General features: G+C 44.0%; 1 protein-coding gene across 1 annotated transcript; it reads left to right on the top strand.

The window, feature by feature from the left end:
- Window positions 1–1,231: 1,231 nt before the first annotated feature.
- LOC309698500 (adhesion G protein-coupled receptor B1-like) lies at window positions 1,232–24,240 on the top strand. Its single transcript, XM_082520982.1, has 32 exons — window positions 1,232–1,903; window positions 5,211–6,106; window positions 6,877–7,026; window positions 7,122–7,220; window positions 7,359–7,520; window positions 7,930–8,094; window positions 9,233–9,397; window positions 9,536–9,700; window positions 9,808–9,909; window positions 10,027–10,133; window positions 10,237–10,431; window positions 10,521–10,589; window positions 11,532–11,640; window positions 12,167–12,310; window positions 12,427–12,496; window positions 12,700–12,802; window positions 13,229–13,272; window positions 15,101–15,227; window positions 18,512–18,615; window positions 18,750–18,852; window positions 18,964–19,114; window positions 19,239–19,308; window positions 19,427–19,493; window positions 19,602–19,687; window positions 19,840–20,011; window positions 20,146–20,241; window positions 20,355–20,394; window positions 20,567–21,183; window positions 21,284–21,319; window positions 21,424–21,528; window positions 21,772–21,822; window positions 22,058–24,240. The coding sequence occupies exons 2-32, from the start codon at window positions 5,404–5,406 to the stop codon at window positions 22,253–22,255; spliced, it is 4,575 nt and encodes a 1,524-aa protein (XP_082377108.1). The 5' UTR covers window positions 1,232–1,903; window positions 5,211–5,403; the 3' UTR covers window positions 22,256–24,240.
- The last annotated feature ends 860 nt before the right edge of the window (window positions 24,241–25,100 follow it).

Below are 25,100 nucleotides of genomic sequence, written 5' to 3'. Positions count from 1 at the left end.
TATGTAGTTGCATCTTGATAGAGGTGCCATGTCTGGCTTTTTAATTGCATTCTGAAAATGTGCAAAACAGACCATATTTCCAGATTACTCATACAAAAAAACACATTCAGCTCTGAAGGTCACCTTAACCACAAAACTACGGGGTCAAGTTGGTCCCTTCCTGACTTGAATATGCGCCACACACACACCCCTTTAAATGTACTACTTTGTAAGTCTGTGGTGACTCCGCACTTAAAGAAGATTCCCATGCCATCACAACACAACTCAGCATGACTCCTCCCTCCCACTAACCGCGATGAAACTGCGGGACAGAATTTAAAAAATACAAAAAAGGACAATGACTGATGATCAGTTGTTGTAGCTCCTCTGCTTTACACTTCCTGAATCATGCTGTTTGGGCAGTCATTTATTTATTCCGATCTCTTTTTTTCTGTCATGTAGTTCTGCTAGGAGAGGAATCAAGCCAACATTACACCAACAGGCAGACACCCACATTAGGTTATCCCTTTCACACTTCGAGAACTACCCAGATCCACCCACATCCCCAGAGAGAGCGAGAGTGAGAGAGAGAGGGAGGGATGCGAGGGGGGGGGGGGGCGCCTAGTCCTGTGTGTGTGTGTGTGTGTGTGTGTGTGTGTTTTAGCGAGACAGACAGACGGAAAGAATGTGCGCGCCCGTATTTCCTCCTGCATTACCACACCGTCTGCACCACACCTCGACTTTTAATTGGTCGAGGAGATACCGCCGTTTGCATACATCATGTTCGATGCACGTGTGAGCTTGCAAAATACCCCCACATGACCGTTTAACAACTTTTACTTTTCCCTTATCTAAAGTAGGGGATCGTCCCTCGATGAGTTTCCGCCACAAATCAAATGTGTCTGACATTAAAAAACATAATCATGTTCGCTATATGATATTAAATGTCATAATATAATTAATATAATATTTATTATTGTAAAGCCACGTTTTTCAAAAACGTATCTTTCAATGTCCAGCGTTCGCGCACACAAAGTCTTGTGTTGCGTTCGTGTTTATGTGAGGACAATTCATCTCTTTATGTCGTCCCCGTGGCTGCACACCTATTTCGTTGATCCTCTTTCCGGTACCTTTGGCTCTGCGTTGATATCTGCGTAGTTTGGTGTTCATAATCGTTTGTCTCTGTCTCCCTGCACAAATCCCTCCCCTCTCTTCAGGCTCCCTCCCTCCTCCGTGCGCTGACATAGTCACTCTCACACTTTGGCACGCACGCGCGCACGCACACAAACACGTCTCCCCCGCACACTCCCCCCGTCTTGGTGCTGTCTCATTCACTTCAGTACTCCATCCACGCACAAACTCCAACTTGAAGCAGGGGGGGCGGGGTTGGATATATACAACCAAGAGCAGGCCACAAGCTACACTCAGACTGGACCCACTTGCAGTGCAAAGACCACAAGCAAGAAGACTCCGAAGCCGGGAGTAGAAGTACCAACATTTATCCTGGAGCTTAGAGCGAAAAGACAAGCGAGACCACGGCGTTTGGTTCTGCGGACTGTCTGCTGGAGCTCCGATACAACCAATTTGTCACTCCGCTATACACCAGTTTCTCTGGATATAGCAACTAAACAAAGTTGGTAGTAAACTCTTTGGAGTTTGGTTAGAGTCGCTTTATATTTCTTTGCTTGTGAGATTGGACTGCACTGAAACTTGGGATCGACCCTCCTGGGTCGGGCTGGACCTGGCGCATCCTTTTCGCGGCGTCAAACACTGCGAAAGTTTTGGCCAGAGCGCAGATCTCAAGACTTTGAGTCGGGTCAGACTTTGAGATATCCTCAGCAGCTGCTATCCGTGTCCAGATTCCAGATACCTGGGCGATCGGTTAGAGAGCCACTGACCAGACTTCAAAGAAAACGTTTTCAAGGTAAGAAAAGAGCACAAGTGTTTTTTGTTTTTTTTTTCGTTCTTTCGTTGCTTCATCTCTTAAACGTGCCTTATGTGAGTGCGGGCTTGTTTTTTCTGTGTTTCATAACTTAACATGCTGTTAAGACACTGAACACTGAAAGTTACAAAGTGATTGTGTATGAGTGTTGTCCTCCGGCAGCGGAGTTTGTTGTCACTTGTAAGTCGCTGTCTGTGGTGCTGAAACTCTCGCCTGTCAGTGATCTGATCTGCTCTGTTCGTGCAAAGCGTTTCTGCCGAATCGTTCTGTTGTTGTTCTTTGTAGTTATTCAGCTCTTGTGTGTAACCCATGTTTGTTCCTTTAACAGCCCCTACAGCTGATCTGCACAGCTGCTCTGAACTGTTAGAAAGTTCTAGCTCAACAATCCTGGAAGGGTAGCGATAGTACCATGTCATGCCGCTCTGATTTTGGCAACAGGTTGTTTGACAGAAGTTTCTGGTATAGCTGTATCTTTTAGACTACATGGAAGATTTGGGTGTGGCTGTGAAAGATGTTAGAATCTTTTGAACTGTATAAAGCAGAACATTTAACTATTGCAGATGCTTTTTAAGTGATGCCCTCAACAGCTTACATCGTCTGACTACTCCATGTAGCAGGATTTCAACGATAACTAAGACAGAGACTTTGCACAGCAAAAAGAAATGTCTGCATCCCTGAAAAAAGCCTACAGACTGAGTTTATTTAACACACATGCACTCTGCAAACTGTGCCTCCAGGTGCCTAGAGTCCATGTGAGCAATCGGTTGAGTTTCGCTGTTTGATATTTTTACTGTAGCAAAGCCATCTCCAGTGGTCTAGTTTCCTGCACACGTGTGCAACTACTTGCAATGGGTGCAGCAAACAAAAAAGCGAGCAATTTGTGGATGAAGCACAATCAGTAATGGCTTCAGAAATTGCTTTTCTTGAGTTCGGTTCAGCAAAAGAGAGCAGCTTGCAAAGAAAAGACAGAGGTCGAGAAATACTGATTATCTGTTTGTTATCCTTCCTCTACTGCACTCAAACATACATACACACAAATCTACCAGTGAAGAAGGAGACAGATTCCATCTCAAACAGCATTCAGACAGAAAAGCTTAAGTTTCACATTTCAGTTGATACAAATCTAGATAACTAAACGTATCTGCTTTCAAAGTGTTACATCAGATTAAAAGTAATTGGTTTGTCTTAATGGATTTTAATATTAAATATCTCTTCTGGGAGATAGTATTCTGACTAATTTCAACACTATCCTCTTTATCACATCTTAACCAAATCAGAACTCAGTGCTTACTACAACCCATGGAAATTATCATAACTTTCTGATTTACACAGTAATATAGTTCTTTATTTATTCAGGTAAAAGTCTCATTAAGATCAAAACTCTCTTTTACAAGAGAGACCTGGCCAAGACTCATGCAGATGTCTTAAACATCTGCAGGTGTTTCTTAACAGCCTGTGCAAATGTAACATTTCATCAAATGGATGCTTTTTTGCTTTTTGCATTAATAAGTATAATTGTTTCTTTGCACCTGACACGAGTAATGCAAAGCTTGCTGTATGTGCCATAGAGGAACTGTGTATGCCAGCAAAAGCAGACAGCATGCTGCGGATTGTTATTTTGCACTTTTTATGTGTTTCACACTGATCTGCAAAAAATAACCCCGTCTCCATAACGACAATCTGCCTGCTTTTTAGGCTGCCCGCTATGCAAAAATTTTGTTGACGACAGCTAATGGAAAAAGCAAGACGAAAGGGGCAGAAAGACTGGGTGTGGGGTGGATGGGGAGGGTGAGCAGGGAGGGGGGGGGGGTGTTGAAAGAGAGCAACACAGACTTTTTCAAAGACAGCTGGACCTTTCTTTTCACTCTGTGTCTCATCCGATGCCCATTCATGGAGCTTCCGGTTGTTGGGAGGCGGGTGGGAGACACCCACCTACACAAAGCAGAGGTCTTTGCTGCGCTGCTCAAAAAGAGGAGAGGGAGGGTTAGCGAGAGGCAGGGATGGATGGAGAGAGGTGAAACGAGATGTGAGGAAAGTAATTATGAGTTCTCTGCCTGAAAAGTGCAGGTGCCTCTCAAAGTGACTGCCACTATAGGCATCAATTGTGTGGCTGTGTCGCTGCCCCACCTTTATGATTAACCCTATGGCAACATGTAGCCAATACAGGCTTTTACTGAAATAACATGTTTAGTATCCTGCATACACATATCTTACAATTCCTGATCACAGCTTATGTATTAAATGTCGCAGTGGATGATAGCTTCAGTGAGCTGCACTGACAACAATCAGTCAAGTATAGCTGAACATGAAAAAGAATAACCCTAAAAGGTGTTGCTGAGCAACAGTGTTTTGTCCTCCCGTCTGAGCTCAGGGAGCATCTTGGCCATTTCTTCTGTGAGTCCAGTCGACTACACAGACTTTGTAGTGACTGTGCACTGCTTCTCCAGGCAGGATTAGTCATATAGTGGCAAAGGTTGGAGTCTCTACAAGATAAAGCAAGTTCTGTACAAAGTATGCCTGCAGGATTAGTAAGACAAAATAAAGAAAAGTAAAGAATGCAGCAGATGTCTAATGTGCATGCATATAGCTTTTCAGCAGAGCAGAATTAAATGGTTCACTAGAGTGGGTTTCAGTGATTCACAGGTATGATATGTGCATGCACCTCGCCTAAAATGCATGCTTTTTCCCTAATTATGCACAGAAGACAAGCATTAGTCACCATAGCTGCATAGATCATTTCACTCACTGCAATGGTATGTAATGCAAAAGCAATTTTAGAAATGCCATAGCAGGATATGAAGTCACACACAGACTAACCATTTCACTTGTTTAGCATTCAATAGCAGGGGCGCATTGCACAAATGATGGAACTAATAGGCGTCTGTGGTTGCCAGTGGCAATGCTTGTATGAACGTCAGACTGACGCACACGATTCGCAGTACAGTTCAGTGTGTGGGAGGAAAGAGCAAAAGCTTGGAGATACCAGCTTGCTGTGAAGGACTGTAATTGCACTGCCTGGGTAATTATGTCCCAAAGAACAGGGCATTTTAGATCACTGAACATACCCCAAAACGCTGTGATACAGATCAAAGGCAGATTCCTGATGCATAAATATTAGTCTGACAATAGGGCCAATTAAAATGCATATCATGGAAGTGGAAGAAATGCATTGTATTTGAAGAAAGCGCCTCTCATGCATACTAATATGTGGTGTTTTGTTTTGATTAGTTAGATGTTAGTGCATACTGACAATTTTTTTCCTCTTCTTCATTTCTCTGTTTTTCTGCAGCTTCCTCTTTGATACAGACATGGCACATTGTCTGAATTGCTAAAACTTAAGCATCCAACAATTCTTGAGAGGGGTTGTGAAGATAAGTAAGAGATCTGAGTGCAGTAACTTGCAACAAAGAAGTCAAAGAAACGACCTGGTTAAACCAGAAATCACAGCTATATCAACAATATCCTCTATCTAAGCCGACCCAATGGCGTGGTCAGCTCTTACCGGCCCCTGTGTGGCCCTCGTCCTGCTCTTCTTCGGTTTGACCTCCTGCACTCCTTCTGGACCTGCCTCTCCCACCTGTGCTACCCTGGAACAGAGCCGCTTCTTTGGTGTTTTCACTTCCACGACCACCCTGCACTCCACACCATGCTCCTGGACCCTGCAGAATCCTGATCCTCGCCGTTACACCGTCTACATGAAAATCACCAAGCCCACCGAGTCCTGCGTGCCCCGCCAGATCCGGACCTTCCAGTTCGACTCCTTCATTGAGACCTCCCGTACCTACCTGGGCATGGAGAGCTTCGATGAGGTTGTTAGGCTGTGCGATGGTACAACCACTGTCACCTATCTGGAGTCAAGCAAGCAGTTCCTGCAGATGCGCAAGGTTGCTCCACGAAACGGCCTGCAGATTGTGAACGGTGAGAATGATGTCAGTGAGTTCAAGGCTGAGTTTCTGGTCGTGGGGAAGAGGAACCCAAGTATGCCTGCCTGCCAGATGCTGTGCCAGTGGCTGGAGAAGTGCCTGTCCAGTAGCACCCATGATTACCCCTGTGGCATCATGAACACCCCCTGCCAGTGCTGGGAGGTCCCAAAGAGGAAGCCAGGAAGCTGCTACAGAGGCGGTGTCTATGTTGAGAAATGCCTTCCCATTCCCAAAGACAATGGACGTGATGCTGAGATTATCAGTAAGTTTGTAACTTGAGTGTTTTGATTTGTGCTCAATCCCCCTTTTTTCCCCAAGTATGTTCTGGCTTGCTTATTATTTGCTTAGCAATAATCAAATAGGTCAGACTGTTGTTGGGGTGGTTAGATAATGTTGTGCAAGACCCCACAGCTCTGCATGCTTTCTACAACTCGTCTGTTAGCGTGTGTGTCTGAAGAGGAGCTAAGGTAATGATCCTCGTCTGCAGAGCGGGGCCATAGGCAGAGGTTGTGTACTTAACCATCGCAGAGTAATGAGGGGTAAATCAAAGGTGTTAGAGAAATTCGCCAGTGCATGTTCACACCTAAGTGGCAGGACCTCCTGAACTGCACACACAGTCAGCTCTTCATTTTATCTAGATGCTTGACAAGGAGGCTTAGTCTTAGGGGGAGATAGAGGGCATGTTTGTCTGTTAGCCCGGGGCAGAGAAGAACACAAAGAACTCGCAGCCAGCTGGCACCAGAAATCGAAGTGCCGCACTTGAGGTTGTCATAGCAACGCACCAGTCAGGCTAACACACACACACTGCTCTGCTGTGGTTCACACCATGTGGTTAAAAGCAAACATTCATCATTTCAAATTGAACTTGTATTGCTTATAAAGAATCGTCCTTGCTCATTGTCTTTACATAAAACATATATTACTCACTTCCTGTTCTTTTATTGGAAATGTGATTGAAAATCAGCTACATTACAACAGTTTAAGTTTCCAACTTTTGCTCAATATCTCTCTCCCTCTTATCTCTTCCTGCAGAGGGCTGGTCTGGTTGGGGCCGCTGGTCCGTATGCAGTCAGGAATGCGGTGGCGGAGTCCAGGTGCGCAGCCGAGCCTGCCAGCCTGATGATACCGCGTGCGAGGGAACAGTGGAGGAAGGGCGGGCTTGCAACTCTCAGGCATGCATTGGTAAGCCCAGCTCTAATTTAGTCATGCAACTGAGAACGATGGTGCAGATGATGCAGATTAAGTAGTGTAATGGCATAATTTTCAAACTCTTTCAGGCAAGGAGCGCAACAAGAGCCAGGGTCTGCGGGCCATAATTGGGTTGAGAAGGGACAATGCTGATGATTCTAACCATGGAGTTGTTGCCACTCAAACAGGTGAGATAGCAAGCACTTGTTAACACTTTTGCACACTGTGATCCAAGCCAAAGGTGTTACTCAGGGCATCTAATTATCATCCTAACATTTCTGAGTGTTAAGGGGCTGTGATGACCCTCTATTATATCATGTTCATAGATGCTACTACAGATGAGTGGACCCCCTGGAGTGCATGCTCAGTTACCTGCGGGGAGGGCTGGCAGGGCCGAAGCCGTGTCTGTGCTACTTCCTCATTCACCACCCAGTGCACCGGACCCCTGCGCGAGAACCGGCCATGTAATAACACAGTTGTCTGCCCTGGTGAGTCCCTGGTTGATCCTCTTTAATGTTGCAGAAGGAGAAAAGAAAAAAAACAGAGAGAGCTGTAGAAAATTGGAGAGACACCTGACGTCTTTGAAGTGTATAATACAAGTAGAAGCCATTATCTCTTAATTAGGTTCCTTTATGCAACATCAATCACAAAAGTAAAGTAGATGACGAGATGCAGACAAGTTATAAAAACATCTCTGAGCTCTCACAAACTGAGATTTAGAGCCTGAAAAAAAGGGCTGACTGTCATCATCAAGGAAACTTCACTATCTTCCACCTAGCTGACTGCCCCACCTAGTGGAGAGTTTATAAAATGTTCCAGGACATTAAAGCTTACATTTTCATCCTGTGTTCTATAATATCCTTCATCAAAATACCCCCTTGTGTTACCTTTGTGCAGTGGATGGTGCTTGGGATGAGTGGACCCCCTGGAGCCTGTGCTCATCCACTTGTGGCCGCGGCTATCGTGATCGTACCCGCACATGCAAGCAGCCCCAGAATGGCGGAGAGCCTTGCCGTGGCCCCTCAAAGCAAACCAAGTTCTGCAACATTGCTGTTTGCCCAGGTGAGTCATGAACCTTTAGACTGTAAGTGCTTATTTAAGTGTAAGTATAAAAAAGACATACGTAATCCTCATCAAATAAGTTCTACTGGACTCATGTTCTTTTACTACCGTCCTTAAAAATCTATGACAACTGACCCTGGATATGCTATTTAACCCCCCTTGGCGAAGTGATTCATAGACAGGAGCTAATTAAGCCACTTATTGGCATCACCACCATCACAAACAGCGACTGCAGTGGCAGGTTGATATTACATCTGACGCATCAGAATAAAATCCTCTGTGGGCATTAGTCAGTAGCTTTATAACAACTGCCAGTGACTCATAATATGCTCACGGTCATTCAGCCACCTACACATGTACTGAAAAGATTTAACTCATTTTGAAGTCACAGCAGCAGTTTGTTAGTTTTTCCCTACTTTGTTCACAGTTGGTTTAGTCTGTGTTTTTCCTTCTATTTTTTAAATCAGAATAAAATCTTATTGCAGTTGCATTTTACTATCAGCAGATGTCTCTGTCGTCTACAGCTAAATCACTGCTAGTGTTTGAAACAGAGAGTTGGCAAAGTCATTTACTGAGAGGATTATAAATTCAATTTGAAACTGAAATGTTTAGGAAATTAAGTCATCCTTAGCTGCCTATTTGCTGTAATTTAATTCTTTATTTTGACCAAATTTTCTAAAGACCACGAGGAATATTACATCTATTTTATCATTTCAGGACAGCATTTAATAACAATTTTGATTCTTTCTTTTTTTTTTTTTTCAGGGTTATTATGCTCTTAAATATAAAAATAGGATGTGAAAATTGGTTTCTGTTGTCAGTCAATCTTCAATCTTAGTTGCATTTCTGAGTAATTTATTTAAAAATACATTACAAGAAAGATGGCTTCCGTGGTCAGTGTAATTGCGTGTGTTCTATTTAAGGAGAGTGGATCTTAGAGGGTGAAAGGTACATGCAGTCATGCTTGAAGGGCAGATTACTGAGCTCCAACTTTCTGTTTCGTTTAAACTCAAAAAAGTAGTTCATGTGAAATGTTAATGTACTGGTGACTGTGCTATGATGCCTCTGGCCTGAGGGCCTGTCACGTCTTCACAAAGTTATAACTTTCCGGCGAACGTGCTCTTCTGCCTCCCTCTAGTGGACGGATTCTGGAATGAGTGGTCTGCCTGGACTCCATGCTCTACCACCTGCTCCAATGGCACCATGCAGAGAACCAGGGAGTGCAACGGGCCATCTTACGGGGGTTCAGAGTGCCACGGCAGCTTTAAAGAGACAGCCGACTGCTTCCTGAAAGAGTGCCCTGGTAAATATATGTATATATACACATATATATATTTATATATGTTTATATCTATATATCTAATTCACTTAAAGAAAAAAAAAGAAATGAATCAGGCATTTCACAGTACAGAGTTAATGCTGTAAAATATTTTGTGTGTAGTTGATGGACGCTGGCATGAATGGAGCTCATGGGGCAGCTGCAGCAAGACTTGTGGTGGAGGCAACCAGCAGAGGCAGAGGGTCTGTGAAGGGCCTTTCTTTGGAGGAGAACCTTGCCCTGGTGATTCTAGAGAGCATAAGCGCTGCAATGACAAGAGATGCCCTGGTTAGTGGTCTTGATACAATAAATAAACATAGTCTCAGTACAGCGCAGCCCAAATACAAAGAAAATAGATTTCCTATCTTATCTCACTTGATTCATTTACCTGTCAGAACCCCATGAGATCTGCCCCGAGCAAATCACTGGAGATGTCGTGTGGAAGCAAACCCCCGCTGGAGACCTGGCTGCCACTGGCTGCCCTGCTAATGCCTCAGGTAGAGTAACACTGATGTTTGATGTGATTTGTAGTTTTTATTTCCGCCCCTTAGGTGCTTAAACTATATAACCCCCCACTATGCCAAAAACAAGATTTTGCTTTCTCTTTACAACAGGTCTGATTCTGCGCCGCTGCACTCTTGATGCTATTGGCCTCGCCTCCTGGGAGAACCCAACTTACATCAAGTGTGTCTCCAAGAACTATGAAAACATTCAGATGCTGGTAAGCCCTGAAAAACATGCCCCAGTTAATTAAAATCCTAAATGCCTCATCTGTTTTTTGGGAGCGCAAAGGCTCAGACTAACCTCTTGACTCTCTGTTGTAGTCGAGGGACTACAACGCCAAAGCACAGATGGGGCGAAGCGTGGATGGGGTCGCTGAGGTGATCTCACGCCTGAGAACCTCCTCTGATAAAGGGGCAAGTTACAGCGGCGACATCTTGGCCATCATGGAGATCTTGAAGAACACCACCGAACTCTACAAAGAAACTAGGCTGAGACTGAGCAACTCCGATATAGAGGTGAGGCCTTAAGATTTGTTAGCAAGGAATTCAAAAAGCACCGGTGTTGGCACCTTCTTACACCTCTGCCTCTATTTAATGATCTGCAGAACTACGTCCAAACCATCAGCAACTTACTGAAGGAGGAACATCGTGACAAATGGGATGAAGCACAGCTGGTAGGTGATAAGGGGGTTCATACACAAGTGATTCACAGTAGATGCGAGCAAGCTGGAGAAAAAGAGTCTATTTTCATGACATTCTCCAGAAAATAATTAGAATTATGGCTCTAACATCTAGAATTTCTCAATTTGTTTAAATATGTTCTTAAGTTGTTCTTACAACAGACGGGGAAGAACATATTCCCCCCTCCCACTTCCATGATGCTCTGTCAGTGTTCCTGCTAAAGCGAGTGATGAAACAACTCCTACTAATTGAGTTCCCAAAGAGAGACAAGACTTTTTAGATAGAAAAGTTCAAAAAGAAGAAAACTCCCACCGCATCTTGCAAACACGTGTTTGTGTACAAACTGAAAAACAGGAGGGTGGATTACTAAGGCCATTGCGACACAGAGAAAAGCACGTCAAGATGACAGCAAGGGAGAGAGAGAAACTGAATCAGGGAAAATCACTACTCCCACTCGGCAATCTGTGAGCCTCCATCCCATTCTACATACTGATGGCTGTTGTAAGGAGACACAAGCTGTACATCTCATGCAAGCACACACCTTGCGCCCACATCGCTGCAGTTGTGCGTCAGAAACACGCAAGTCGGGCAGCCCTCCCTTCCACTGAGCAGGAGAGAGTGGACGAAAAAACCTCAGTATGAATCAACAGCCTGCCCATTTATGGCCTTAAGGAAGTTCCGAGGTTGCATAGCAGCAAGAAACATTTTTTCTCCTCCTTTTTCAGTCCACTGCAGAGCACTCTGAAAGAATAATCACAACCCTAACAGTCAGAGGGACAGGAAAACTAGATATGAACATGTAATTAAGGAACTGCGACTTTGCCTTTCTACACAATTAAATCCATTTGCACGCTTTTTATACAATCAAACTCAATCAACTGAATTCACCTGTTATTGACTCCTATCCTTCTCTCTTTTGTCTTTTTCTTAACCAGATGGGTGCCACTATTAAGGAATTCCTCCGCCTCGTTGAAGAGTTTGTGAGCATGATTGGGATGCAAATGAGTGGCTTTCAGGAAATTTATGAAACCACTGAGAATTTAGGTGAGCCCCAATTTCCTCTGCCAGCCTCTCTCTATCCCTCTCATGTCTGCTCAGAGTGATTTGTCCTTTCTCCACCCGGAGAGTCCATCAATCTTAATCTCGCCGCTGTGTATCTGAACATACAAACGGCAGCAGGCTGTCATCTTCATCAGCTATGCCACCTCCAAAATGCTGCGGCAGTATTTTTAGCATAACATGCGTGTGGTGCCTTTTGCACAAACTTATCAAACTTTCAATTAGCACTACAGCGTGAAATGCAAACGTCACACGCTGAATCACTTTCTGCAATTTGCATGGCTGTTTTGGCTCAGTGAAGGTGACATTCTCACAGAATTTAGTGGGAAGTGACTACTATGGTCAGCTAGCACTACACACGAAACTGCAGTGTCCTTGGCGCAGTTTGCATCAGTTCATTCAGACAGTTTTTCAGCTGTTGCAGTATAAAATAAACAGAGTTGAAATAGATGACCTCTGAGTGCTGTTTACTAACAAAAAGCCATAATGTCTAAATTTCTGTTCCTCTCAGTGCTGAGCATTCACAAGCGCTCTCCAGCTACAAGCTCCAACTTCACCTTCACTTTGAAGGGCTGGAGAGACACGTCTGACTGGGTCAGGACCTCTGAGGAGAAGGTCACAGTGTCCCGTGATGCTCTGTCCGTTGAGCAGTCAGGTGAGAATTAACAAACGTGTATCGATATCATTTTTACATAATTTATTTTATGGGGGAGATCAGCCAACATGCAGCCTTGTGAACATGATTTTTTTTTTTTGCTTGTTTTTTTCTAGATGGCAGCGATGCGATTGTGACTGGCATGGTCCTCTACAGAAACCTTGCATCCATTCTGTCCTTCCATAGGTAATACAATCTCTCTGCTTTTATGTGTATGAAACTGGCCTTCCATGAAATACATTTTGTAGCCACTAGATGGCGCCCCTTTGACTTTATCCTCCTGTATTTTCTTGCATTTATGAGTCATTTTTACTGCTAAGCCTTACATCAGACCATACCCGCGTTCGTTCTGCTGTAATGTCTCATTGAAATGTCCTCTTTCTCCACAGCAACACTACCCTCCTCAATTCTAAGGTGGTGACGGTAATCGTCAAGCCCAACCCAACTCTGCTGTCATCCCCCGTTGAGATCGAATTCCCCCACCTTCATAATGTGAGTCCCTAATGGTTCTCCAAACTAATGGAGCCTCACGAATAAATATCACCCCCCTCTGGCTGTTTGCTCACTACAGCGCACAAGGCCTGACATTTTACTGACATTTTCAGTGACACTGTGACTTTTACTTTACTTGTGTCAGTTGAAATTCATGGAAGATCACAGCACAGCCAAGTGGTCGGCTGCTGATGATGATGGTGAATGATGATGATGACAAATCATGCGTAATGATTCCTCTTGTGCTGATAAGGAGCTGTTTTTAGTTTCATGCATGCTTTTACAAGAGAGTGTAAGAAATGTGGGCAGGTGGCTGGCAGCAAGCTGTTGCATCTCACACATTTATAGTAAGGTGTCCCAACCCACGCGTTTCCCTTTTCTGTAGCGATTCCTCACACTTTCTTCTCCATCTGCCTCTTCTTGCAGGGCACCATAAACGAGACGTGCCTCTCATGGGACGAAAGCGAAACGTAAGTGGTGACTAAAGTTGTTTTTCTTCTTATATGTGCGTCTAACCATCACTCACATGAAGTCCTGCATGGTCTCGTCACCTGATCTGGTGCTAGCTGCTGTTTATCTCCTCACGTAGAGCTGACGTCCCTACAATAGCTATTCAGCCCCCTCCACTCCACGGGCACTACCCACTGTTAATCTTACTCTCACCGCAGAGAGAGCAATAATTTCTCATCCATTTTTCATGTCAATCACTTTGACAGCAACACAGAGGAATGCCACAACATGTTCATTTTTTTGAGCCCCATGCCTGAAGCTTTAGGACTCAATCAGCTGTCTTACACACTTACTGCAAAGCACACAGATGCGAGAAATGACAGCCCTAATGAGCCACACTGGTTGCAACTGAGTGACACTTCACTTTGATCTAACAGTCTCCTTCGTCACTTTAAACTAACCACATCCCGAAGAGGGAGAAATACAAAGGCGGCACCTCTAACCTCATCATTAGCATCACAGTGAGCTCACTGCTGCACCTTTAGGTCAACTGCAGAGTGTCAGCGTAAAGACGATGGACACTGTCCCTCTCCTTCCTCTCAGTTATGCTCATCCGCCACCGCTGAGGTTAATGTCTGTGGCATTTGGAAGTTTAGTTTTTTAAAGATGCTTACATCCATTTGAATGACTTGCCCTGGATCAGTCAGCCTCCAGACCCACTATGCCACTCTTGAGCAATACACAGGTGGACAATTTGCATATAGATAGACTTGTATACTTCAGAAAGACTGATAAGAAAATACACCTGCACCTCACATAATAACCAGAGTCTGAGAAAATGTAATTAACTCGTATACTTTCAGAGAGAAGGCATGTGCCTGTAGTCAAATTAGATTCTTTTTTGACAGCGGATGTGATTAATGGCAGGATAGAGACGGTGGAAATGGCAGAAGATGGAGCTCGGGATGATGGCAGAGTTGGGGGGGGGGGGGGGGGGGGTCGCTGTTTGCTTACAGAGCTGCATATGTCTGAGAGTGCTCTCATCGCAGGACATGGTCTTTTTCTGTGACATTAATGGGGTCACACATGCTTTTTAAGACCTGCCTTTCATTACAATTCAACATGCAACCTTTAGCCTATCACAGCTCAAACAGAGTGCACATTAAAAAGTGCAGCCCAGCCTACTTAGATGTAGACAGTCATAATAGTTTTACCCTGCAGCTGTCCTCCCATGGCAATCTATACCAGACTGGACCTGCTGGCTATAATACCCTTCTCTGTTTACCACCCAGTCAGAGCCTGAGGGTGCTGGACATTGCCTTAAAGTCCCCTGTGCTCTCTGGCATCTGACATGTGGTGCTGAGGTGTAGGTTTCCTCAAAATTGAGAAAGGATCACAATTCACATCGCCTCCATATTCCTGTCCTTCTATTTCTAAAGAGGGAACATCTTGTCCTTTGTCTTCTTATCCTCCATAAGTTGGACATCTGTTTGCCTTTTATCTCATGTCTGCTGAAGAAAGATAGTATGTAGCAAGAACTGTTGGAGATTAAGACTTTTATGAAGGTCTTTTATCACTAATTATGTCACAGATGGACCCATCAAAAAGAAAATAACCTGCAAATAAGTTCTAAAATAAAACAGTTCAGTCGTAGTATGTTATAGAAAAAATTATTTATTCACATAAACGGTATTTGAATGCATAGATATGTTTTATATATACATATTTTCCCACCACTTATATAACAAAAACCATAATAGTAATCCATCAAGAGACATTCACACGAGAGATTTCTCTGATCTCTCCTCTCCTAACCCGTTGTTGCCTTCCCTCTCCTTCTCTGTGCAGTTCCTCTCTGCTTGGGTCTTGGTCTGCTCGGAGCTGCAGAGCGGTGCCCGTTCATTCATTCAGAACCAAATGCGTGTGTGACAGCCTCTCCACCTTCGCCATTTTATCGCACGTCAACTTCGACTCGGTAAGTTATCCATCTGATCATAAAATAAGCTTCTTTATTCCCTCCGATGTACATGTTAAGAGTTTAGTGCAGTGTGCGCGTGAATGCGGTGCAGTGTGAACGTACAGTGCTTGTTTTTCGAGCGCTTTGCTGTAGCGCTGCCTGCCAGCGCTCCTTTGTCTCCGTACAGGTGCCGCTGATCGGAGAAATGCAGCTTTTTCTGGGTTATGTATATTTAGCGGGGGATAACCGAGCAACATGTTGATGTGCGCGGATTGCGTTTAGATTTTGAATTCAAAACCTTGCGAGTTGCGTTTCGGGCGTGCACATTTTTATTTTGCTCGTGCTTGTTAATTTGATGATGATTTGTTTGCTGCAGCTACATAAATTATATTAAAAAAATAGAAAAGATATATGTTTTATCTGTAGTATGAAATACGTTAATGCCTAGCTGCTTGTATTAGAAGAAAGATCGCCTGCGAATGATTAATTCAACACCATAAAATGATTTTCTGCCCGTCGGACTGCATTTATTGTCCGATTATGGTTATGAATAATGCACGTTTGTCCAAACTATACGGAGTTAGTGCAGCTTGCATGCCCGATGCGCTGATTACCAAAATGTGCCCTTGTGCATCGCTTTATTTCATGCGCAAAGACAATGTGTAATTTTCCCCCTTTAGACTGTGTTGCCTCTAGAGCATCTTCCTCTCCAGTTGCCTTGGTAACGGCTTCTGCAGCGCAAACTCGGCCTGTGTGATTTTTGATAACTGAGATGCTGAAGGGGGGAACACACAGTCACATCCCCTCCTCCTCCTCCTCTCTGCTATACCCCTCAGGACAGAGGAAATGGTCTGTCCATCTCCGATCTGATAAACAATCAACAGATGTCCATTAGTCTGAGGAAATGTATAGTTTAAATACGCAAATTTTTCTTATTTCCTTAAGTGTGCAGGCAGGAGTAAGACAAACAACCAGTGAATTTGGTATGCAGTGTTTTTCTGCTGCTCAATCCCCACTGAGGATTGTCATTTTTTCCTCCCCAACCTGTTGTTTACATCCTAGATTTGATTTGCTTTGTTGTTGCCAGTCTAAATAGTCCCTCCAATATTTGTTACAGGCTACACACACACAAACGCACACACACACACGGCCCTCCCCTCAATCCCCCGCACCACTAAAAATGCAGCTGCGCCAATCATTTCGTCTGCCAATATCTCTGAATTCTCGATTACATCCATTCCCCTCCTCCTCCTCCTTCTTCTATGGCCACAACACCAAGTCTGAAATGCCAGAGAGGCGACCAATGAGAGACAGACGTCTGGTCATGCACTGATGCACCCCCCCCCCCCCCCCCCCAATCCATCCTTTGATGTGCGCTGTGGACATTTTCAATAACATCTTCCTGCAAACTGTATAAACAACACAAGCGAAATGCACAAGGCTGAAATAGAGAGTAGCGGAAAAACAGCCAGACACTGCAGTATGTTAGCTCTCATTCGATGGTATCGTTTCACGAGTTCTGAGGCAGGTGTTTGAAACACCATGGTCCTGTGGGAACAGCCCACAGCTTGAACAGCCGATTCCCTCGACCACTACTTAGTGCTAGTAAGGAACACCTTAAAAATGTGCACGAGCTAAGATGTTCCACATTTAGATTTCTTCACAAGTAGCTGATGCGATTTGGTGAAGGGCAGGCAGAAGACATGCCTCATATGTAGGTCAAGCTGGCTTTCTAAATTCTAGTCAGTGGCCCATGGTAAAGATTCAACCCAGATATAGAGAATGAGAAAGAAAGGGGTCAGGACAAACTGTATGAACCCTTTTGTTCTCTTTGCCTGATTTAGTAAAGTCTGGGGAAAAAATACAATGCACTTCTATCTGCCATCTGTTTTGGGCCCCTTCTGATGTAGCTGGATAGATTTTGAAACAAATTTGCCACACTAAATTAGTCTTTGGCTGCCACAGGCTGGACTTCATGGTAGTGCTTTAATATCAGGGGGGGAAAAACCCTATGTGGAGCAAATACTGAGATGAAGAGGAACAATCCCTCAAGGCTCTGTATTGTACCATTTAAATTTGGGGGCACAGTGGTAAACGTATTAGAAGCTGTGCTTCTCATGTGCCCTGCAATACAAGAATTTATCACCATCATAAATCAAATGAAGGCCAAAGCAGACTCTATCTCCCTCTCCTCTATCAGGGCTAATTTGATACCTGCAGATTCATTTCATTTCAGGACAGTTTTCTCACTCTCCCTTTGCAGCTGTTATCCGTCTTTTCCCTGTCAACACATTATTAAAAATACAATCACAGCATTTGTCAAAGACAGATTTTTTTTACCAGTAATCACACGCTCTGTGGTGATGACAACTTGATCAGAGGTGTTAGATTAACTTAAACCCTTATTAAAGCCACGAGGGTAGGTGTTAGACAGAGATTCCGGGCACACAAATTGTGCGAAACTGCACAATTATCTTGTGGGGGCTTTGCAGGTGCGTTAGCCAAGCAGCAAGGGTGTTTTGAAGTCTCAAGGAGATGAGATTTGTGTGCACAGCGGTGACCTATTGGCCCTCTAGGTGATTGAGCAGCAGGGACGAAAGACAAAAAACAATCCCTCCTCTGTTTCCCCCACCAGAGGTTCGGTGACAGGGCTGTTTGAAACATGGGATGGTCACCGCCGCTGGCAGTGGCAGGCACCAAGCTGCTGTCAGAGATCAGAAGGGCAGGTGGTGGCAGATTAATGCACAGGTGATAATGGTCCACCTGTTCACCCCTCCAGGGATGGATGAGGAGCTGCTGGTTGGCACAATTATGAACCAAAATTCGGAGGCACAGCTAACAGGGGAGAGAAAAGACGAGCGCAGGATGTCTGTCAGTGATTAGACTGTCGCTGTAGCAGCTCAGACTAATGACTGATTACGGCAACCCTACCTGAACTGCCCTGGGATTTGAGCAACCCCGTTCTTGCCTAATGGAGAGAGATATCTGTGTATTATTTTCACCTCATTTGCTGACTCAAATGCTCAGTGGAGAAATGCAGTGACCCTGACCATTTGTCTAGCTTGCTGCTCCATCTTTCTGACATGTCACCTTGCCTCAGCCGTGGCCTGATTGTGCCATTCAACTGTTTGCCTGTGGGGAGCTGTCTGCTATTCCAGATAGCGCATACCCAGAAGCTTAGTATCCTGAGTGTGTATGTCTGTGTGTGTGGCTTTTATTGCTGGTTTCTTCTCTGCATAAATGTGCATGTGTGTTCATAATCAGCTCTAAGAGGCATGCGTGGTCTTGTCTCCTCTCTGTAGAACATGGACAAGGCACTGCTCCCGTCCGTGACTCTCATCGTTGGCTGTGGGGTCTCCTCTCTCACCCTGCTGCTCCTCATCATCATCTACGTCTCCGTGTGGAAGTAAGTATCCCTCCGAGCAACGATCAGCCATGCTAGCCTCTAATATTTTATGCCGTGTTCTGTGTTTTTCCCTTCCTTCTGCCCGCGCATTGCCAAACTCACTCTTTTTTCCTTCCACCTTTCCCAAACTCTAGGTACATCCGCTCAGAGCGCTCCGTTATCCTTATCAACTTCTGCCTTTCCATTATATGCTCCAATGCCCTCATTCTTGTTGGACAAACTCAGGCTCGCAACAAGGTAAGGCACTTTTCTAAGCAATCCTACCCTCTCTTTTTCAAATTTACTGCTTAGGGGATTGACACAGATTTCTCATCTTTCTATCTCTCCCTTCCTTCCGGGCTCCCACAGGTGGTGTGCACTCTCATCGCTGCATTTCTGCATTTCTTCTTCCTCTCTTCTTTCTGCTGGGTGCTGACCGAAGCTTGGCAGTCCTATATGGCTGTCACTGGTCGTCTGCGCAACCGCATCATCCGCAAGCGCTTCTTGTGCTTAGGCTGGGGTAAGCGTCTTCACGCTTGTGTCGCTCTCTTTTTTTTTTTTTAAATCTGTGTTGCATCATTTGTTTTCTCCATAGCTTTTTATCTTTGATGATCTAACTTTTCTCCCCCTTTTCTGTCTTGCAGGCCTTCCTGCACTGGTGGTGGCTGTGTCTGTGGGTTTTACAAAAGCTAAGGGATACGGCACTGTCAACTAGTAAGTCTACTCTAAGCCTTCTGTTTTTGTCACTTCTCTTTACTCTAGAATTTCTTTTGAGGGGAGAGAAAACTCTTGTCTTAGCTAAAGAATTAACATTCTTCCTTTTCATTTCTAGCTGCTGGCTCTCTCTTGAGGGTGGACTCCTCTACGCATTTGTAGGCCCTGCTGCAGCTGTCGTTCTGGTTTGTATTCTGACTTTGACATCCCAATCCATCACAATACATAGCTGTTTGTAAATGCATCACCCATGATCACACTGTTTCATCCATGTATTTTTTTCCTGCACACAGGTGAATATGTTCATTGGTATTCTGGTCTTCAACAAGCTGGTATCCAAGGACGGCATCACCGACGTGAAACTGAAAGAGAGAGCCGGGTAGGTCTTATTGATCTTCTCAACACACTCGAGTATTGTGCTTATCGTCCTTATCAGTGCCATTACAGGTTCATTGATGATGTGCTTTGATATCACGCCGCACAATCAAACAACTGAAGTTGTTACTAATCTGCTGTTCTCTCCTGCTGCAGGGCATCACTGTGGAGCTCCTGCGTGGTTCTGCCTCTCTTGGCCCTCACCTGGATGTCTGCCGTCTTGGCCATCACAGACCGCCGCTCAGCCCTCTTTCAGATCCTCTTTGCCGTCTTCGACTCACTGGAGGGGTTCATCATTGTCATGGTGCACTGCATTCTGCGCAGAGAGGTAAGAAAACAAATCAATAAGACAAGGTAAAAAAGATAAAAGGGAATTGGTTTGATTTGGTTGTTTTTTGATCAGGTTACCTAACATAGAACATAGACAATGTTCTCAATATTTTCCCCCCTTCCATGCATTAGGTTCAAGAGGCTGTAAAGTGCAGAGTAGTCGACCGCAAGGATGATGGAAATGGAGACTCTGGCAGTTCCCTGCACAATGGCCACACCCAGCATATGGTAAATTTCTTGGCTTATTGCCTTTTTAATGTCTTGAGTGCCTCTTGAATTTACCCTTAAATGAATATATGCATACATTAAACACTGATAGAATGTTTTTGTTCTTTTATCAGCCGTCTGATAGTGAAAAGGATGGAGATTCAAGCAGACAAGGTGAGCCCCTTTTTACATCAGCTTTTTCCTTTCTTACCCTTAACCATTTTTCCATTTGCATTTCAATATAAGTGAGCCTTGCACTTGCAAAAAAAAGAGACCATTTTTATTGGACCAAATTCCTTAGACGTCCATTATTTTTAACTCTCGCTCTTGCAATTCTGCTTAAAAGGAATGAAGAGCTCCTCCGAAGAGAAGATGCCTCCTCCTCAGATGCCCCTTCCCATGGGCTCAAGCTACCACACCCTGCCATCCAACCCCAGTAAAGGTCACATGCAGGCGGTTCCTGAGTACTCCAGCCACACCCTTACCCTGAAGAGAGAGAAAAGCCGCCTGGCAGGAGGAGTCGACCCATCCTGCGGAAAACCTGTGTATGTCTGCGAGGGAGAGCTCTTCCAGCAGCTGGACGCCGATCTCGCTCAGGCAGAGGGTGGTGTCTCTGATGGCAGCGGTTACGTCCTCATGCCCAACACTACCTCCACCCTGAGGGCTAAGCCCAAAGATGACACAACAAAGTACAACATCAGCGTGGAGCAGCTGCCACAAGCCAGACTCATGCACCTCGGCGGGCCCTTTGCGGAGCCTCAGGCTGCCTTTGGAATGAAGTCGATCCCCCCTGATCAAGTCAGCGTGTCATATTCAGAGAGAGACTCCCCCATCCAGAACATCCACAACATGTCCAGTGAGTCTCACATCACCCACAGCAGCCTGGAGAACACCTTCGAGTCCATGAACTCAATGATGTCCAAGAGTGAGACCATCTCCACCCTTTCCATGAGCTCCTTAGAGGTAAGAGAAGATGGAATAGTTGCTTTAGTCTCCTTTTGCAGTTTTCTAATAAGTTTCTAAAACCAAACTGACCTTCTTCCTCTCGCTCGTTTTCTCACAGAGACAGAAATCTCGTTATGCTGAGTTGGACTTTGAGGTAAATATCATTTGGATATTGTCTCTGAAAACATTAGGAAAATGACTCGTATAATAAATGCAATGCAACAATATACTAATTTCATTTTTTTACATGTACTCTAGAAAATAATGCATACCAAGAAACGCCACCAGAACATGTTCCAGGACCTTAATAGGAAGCTGCACCATGCTGAGAAAGACAGAGAGTCTCCTGCTTCTGACAGCAAGGTAAGAAATCATGATGTCATTGTTGTAGCTCATCTCCATGCACATTATGTTTCAGGAATTGAAAAACACAGATAAATGGGAAATGCAGAGGCAATGTTATTGCTAAAAAAAAAAAAAATTTACGTGGTGTGAAAATGACCTTTGTGGAATTAAAACAATGTACAACATAGTGTATTGTGCTATGGTTGTAAGTGCCTTGAGGTCATTTGAATAAGGATGTATTTTCTTCCTTCCTTCTTACAGTCTGTGAGATGGAGTGTGTCTTCAGGAGGAAGTGACAAAACGAACCACAGCGTGAGTGTTTATATACAACCTCACACTCTCAAAATTTACAACCTATAGTCAAGACACACTATCATAGTGTCCACATGCCTCAAAGAGGAGTCATTTTCGCCAAATGACAAAAATGACTTTCATTATCAGAAAATCACCTCTGATGAAGCCCATTTCATTTCAATTAGATCAGGAATTGCCCGGAGCTAATGAGTGACAGCAACACTAAAGTGACCTCTCTTTTGTCCTCCTACAGGACAAGCAGCAAGGTCCTCTGGAGAGGCCATGGGAGGGAGTCCGGGGAATACCGGCATCACCCCCTGCATGGGTGCGCAAAGACCTGGAGCCCTTAGCTGCCTCGCCTCTGGAGCTGCACTCTGTGGAGTGGGAGAAAACAAGCACCACCATCCCTCTGGTGGGGCAGGACATCATTGACCTGCAGACAGAGGTCTGAGGGGGAGGAAGGGGGCTAGCGAAGCCGCCTAATTTCACCTCGATCACCTTTTTTGGTTTGGGAATGGGATCCTGCATGGATAGTGTAGGGGAAGCCAAGAAAGAGAGGAAGTGAGAAAGTAGGTCCCAGAATCAATGTCTTCAAACCCTCAGCCAGAGCAGGAAAGAAGGAAGAGAAGGAGGGATGGTGGAGTGGAAGTGATGGTGAAGGAGATGTTAATTGTAGCTTCAGAGTGGACTTATCAGCATCTCTTATTAGAGTGCTGTAAAGGTCATAGGGGTAGTGGAGTGATCAGTGGAGTCCACGGACCAGGACTGTCTGTGGTTCCATTAATGCTTCACTGGGAGTTTCTTGAGCGCCACAGCCTGGGTTTCAGAGCTGTGGTTGACATGTCTGTGCTTCTTTTTCCTTCTCAACTTTGGAGAAAAAGTGAATCATTTTGAAACGGCGCGTTCTCCCTGCTTCTTGGGAGTAACAGCCGGAACTCCTGGCTGATTTTCTTCCAGCCAAAAAAAAACCTTCCAAAAAACAGGACAAGGCAAAGAGAGCATATGGGACCAGTTTCATGCTCCAATACTCTGATGGGCGCATACATTTTGCTTTTGTGAAGTGGGTTACTTTATTGTTTTTATTAATCTTTTTCTTTTATTTATTCAGCTTGTGTGTTTGTTTGTACTGCTTTACATCTGGAACTGCAACTCCAGAGCTGAAAATGACTCTGTGCTGAGAACAAAACACACTCCTCTATTGGAGAGCTTAATCACGCTGATAGAGTTTCTCACTCTTGTTATCACCATGGCTATTATAATTCCAATTATTATTGCTGGTGTTATGATTAGCATTGTTTCTCTCATTATTGAGTTAATAGCATATTTTGATTTTTATTCCTTCCTCATGAAGTGTCAGGCACAAGATTTATTGCTGTACTGTGACCTATGACATTATTCAAAAAAAAGAAGAAGAAAAGAAGGATTCAATGCACCCATAATGTGTTCGGAGCCCATATCGACTGCATCGGGACAAACAATGCTGAGTGGTGATGGAGGTGGTGGTTAGTTACCATTTGCTGGTTTCCTCCAGTATTCTGCTTCGATACCAAAACACCAGCACCAGAAAGAACACAGACTCTCAAGCGGGAAGAGCAGTGCACTCTGGAAAATGCTGGATAGAGATGTGAGGAGGTGGCTGGGGACACCACCCTCCCCTCACAGCTAGCACAAGATGCAGGCTCTTCCATGTTGAACATGTGGATTCAAGGGTTCAGAAAGGCCTTTCATCATCGCCCTTTTGTTTCTCAGCCTTGCAGGACTTTTGGACAGAACAGGAGGTTCCTGGCTCTGAAATGACTTCCAAGTTCAGCGTCAGGTCCTCAAAACTTCAACACATTTGTGTTTTCAGCCATCAGTGTGATATAGTGCAATATGATGGGCGCTTGATGCTCAAGCAAGACTGATAATATAATTTATATATAATAGGCCGAGATTTTTTTTTTTACTAATGTTTCAAAATTTTTATACCATCTTCCTCATATTTACTGAGCATATAGATGCTTTATGAGAATACTGTATAACAAATCTGTATTAGTAATTCAAAGAATTTATTCACTAGAGATCTGTTAGCACAAGGCTCCATATTTGGAGCTCTCTGTGACAGGTAGATGATAGTACTGAGAAAAAATGAGCATTATATAGAATGAATGATAGCCTATGAATATCACATAACTGTGTTCCAGGATGTTTGTTATTACTCTCAGCTGTGTAGCGGTGGGTAATTGAACCTCATGTCTTCTGTAACAGTGTTGGTAACTCAACAGTATGTACTACCAGTCAATTCCCCTGCCCCGTCAAAATTTTCTGCCCCACCCAAAGCCCAATTCATACCTCGAGTTACTTGTATCGAAAACCCGATTGTACTTTCTCGTCACGATGTTTTTAATGTTCTGTTTTACCTCCTGTAAATGTACAGTTTTCACAGCACAAAATGAATGTGACTTATTTCTAATAAAAAATATCTTATATTACAATACGTGAAAGAATGTGGCCTTTAATTTAGTTTTTTTTTTGTTTTTTGTTTTTTCATTTTTACGGGTAACAACAGTGTGATGTTAAAATACAGTTTTATCCTCTTAATATTCACATTCGCAACAACTTCTACAGAGTCTCGTGTGCCTGCTGTCACGTAGCAGTTCCTAAAACCCAGAACGAAACGCAAGGGAAGCTAAAAATAGAAGTTCAAAAGTGAGAAATTGTAACTAAGAAAGGAAAAATGCTGCAATACTACAAAGAAAGATGGAATACAGACAAGTAAATTTTGAACTCCTGCCACATTAAAGCCTCTGGCAAACATTTCACTCTTTCTCTCACTTGAGATGTGATTTGCAGAAACATAAAACAGCAATCTCTTAAGATGATAGAAGTGCAATTTTCCTCTGTTCTATTTTCATGCTTTGCAGGAAGGCAAATTATTACCAGGAAAAAAATATTTTTGAAGTTGAGTAATGAGAAAACAAACAAATTTGACAGGCGCTAGAATATGATTCTGACCCCTTTAAAAATAGGAAATGTGCTCGGCAGTTTAAATATAGTTTTGTCTACTTTTGTCTGCAGTATTCCCGCTCTGATTTCTCTCCTGCCCGTAATCAGTCCTTTGCTTTAATTGAGCCAGTGCGCTGTAATTCTGCTGCAAGGCATAAGCAAAATGAGATTTATATCATCCATTTGTAGAGCACTGCTCATTTCGTGAGGTCACCTGGAGAGCAGACTGGATTATGAGCAAATGGTACTTTACTGTAGGTGCAATTTTCGCTGCATTTTAATGTGTGTTATCAAATCATATGATGTGCACC

This window comes from Aulonocara stuartgranti (assembly GCF_965226115.1).
Source record: "Aulonocara stuartgranti genome assembly, chromosome: 22".
Taxonomy (NCBI): domain Eukaryota; kingdom Metazoa; phylum Chordata; class Actinopteri; order Cichliformes; family Cichlidae; genus Aulonocara; species Aulonocara stuartgranti.
This window is presented reverse-complemented; position numbering and strand designations above follow the sequence as displayed.

Coding starts and splice junctions, on each gene's coding strand:
- LOC309698500 (XM_082520982.1), top strand. CDS start 5,404: ATGGCGTGGTCAGCTCTTACCGGCCCCTGTGTGGCCCTCGTCCTGCTC. Junction 10,590..11,531: donor AATGGGATGAAGCACAGCTG/GTAGGTGATAAG, acceptor TTTCTTAACCAG/ATGGGTGCCACTATTAAGGA. Junction 21,529..21,771: donor CTCCTGCTTCTGACAGCAAG/GTAAGAAATCAT, acceptor TCCTTCTTACAG/TCTGTGAGATGGAGTGTGTC.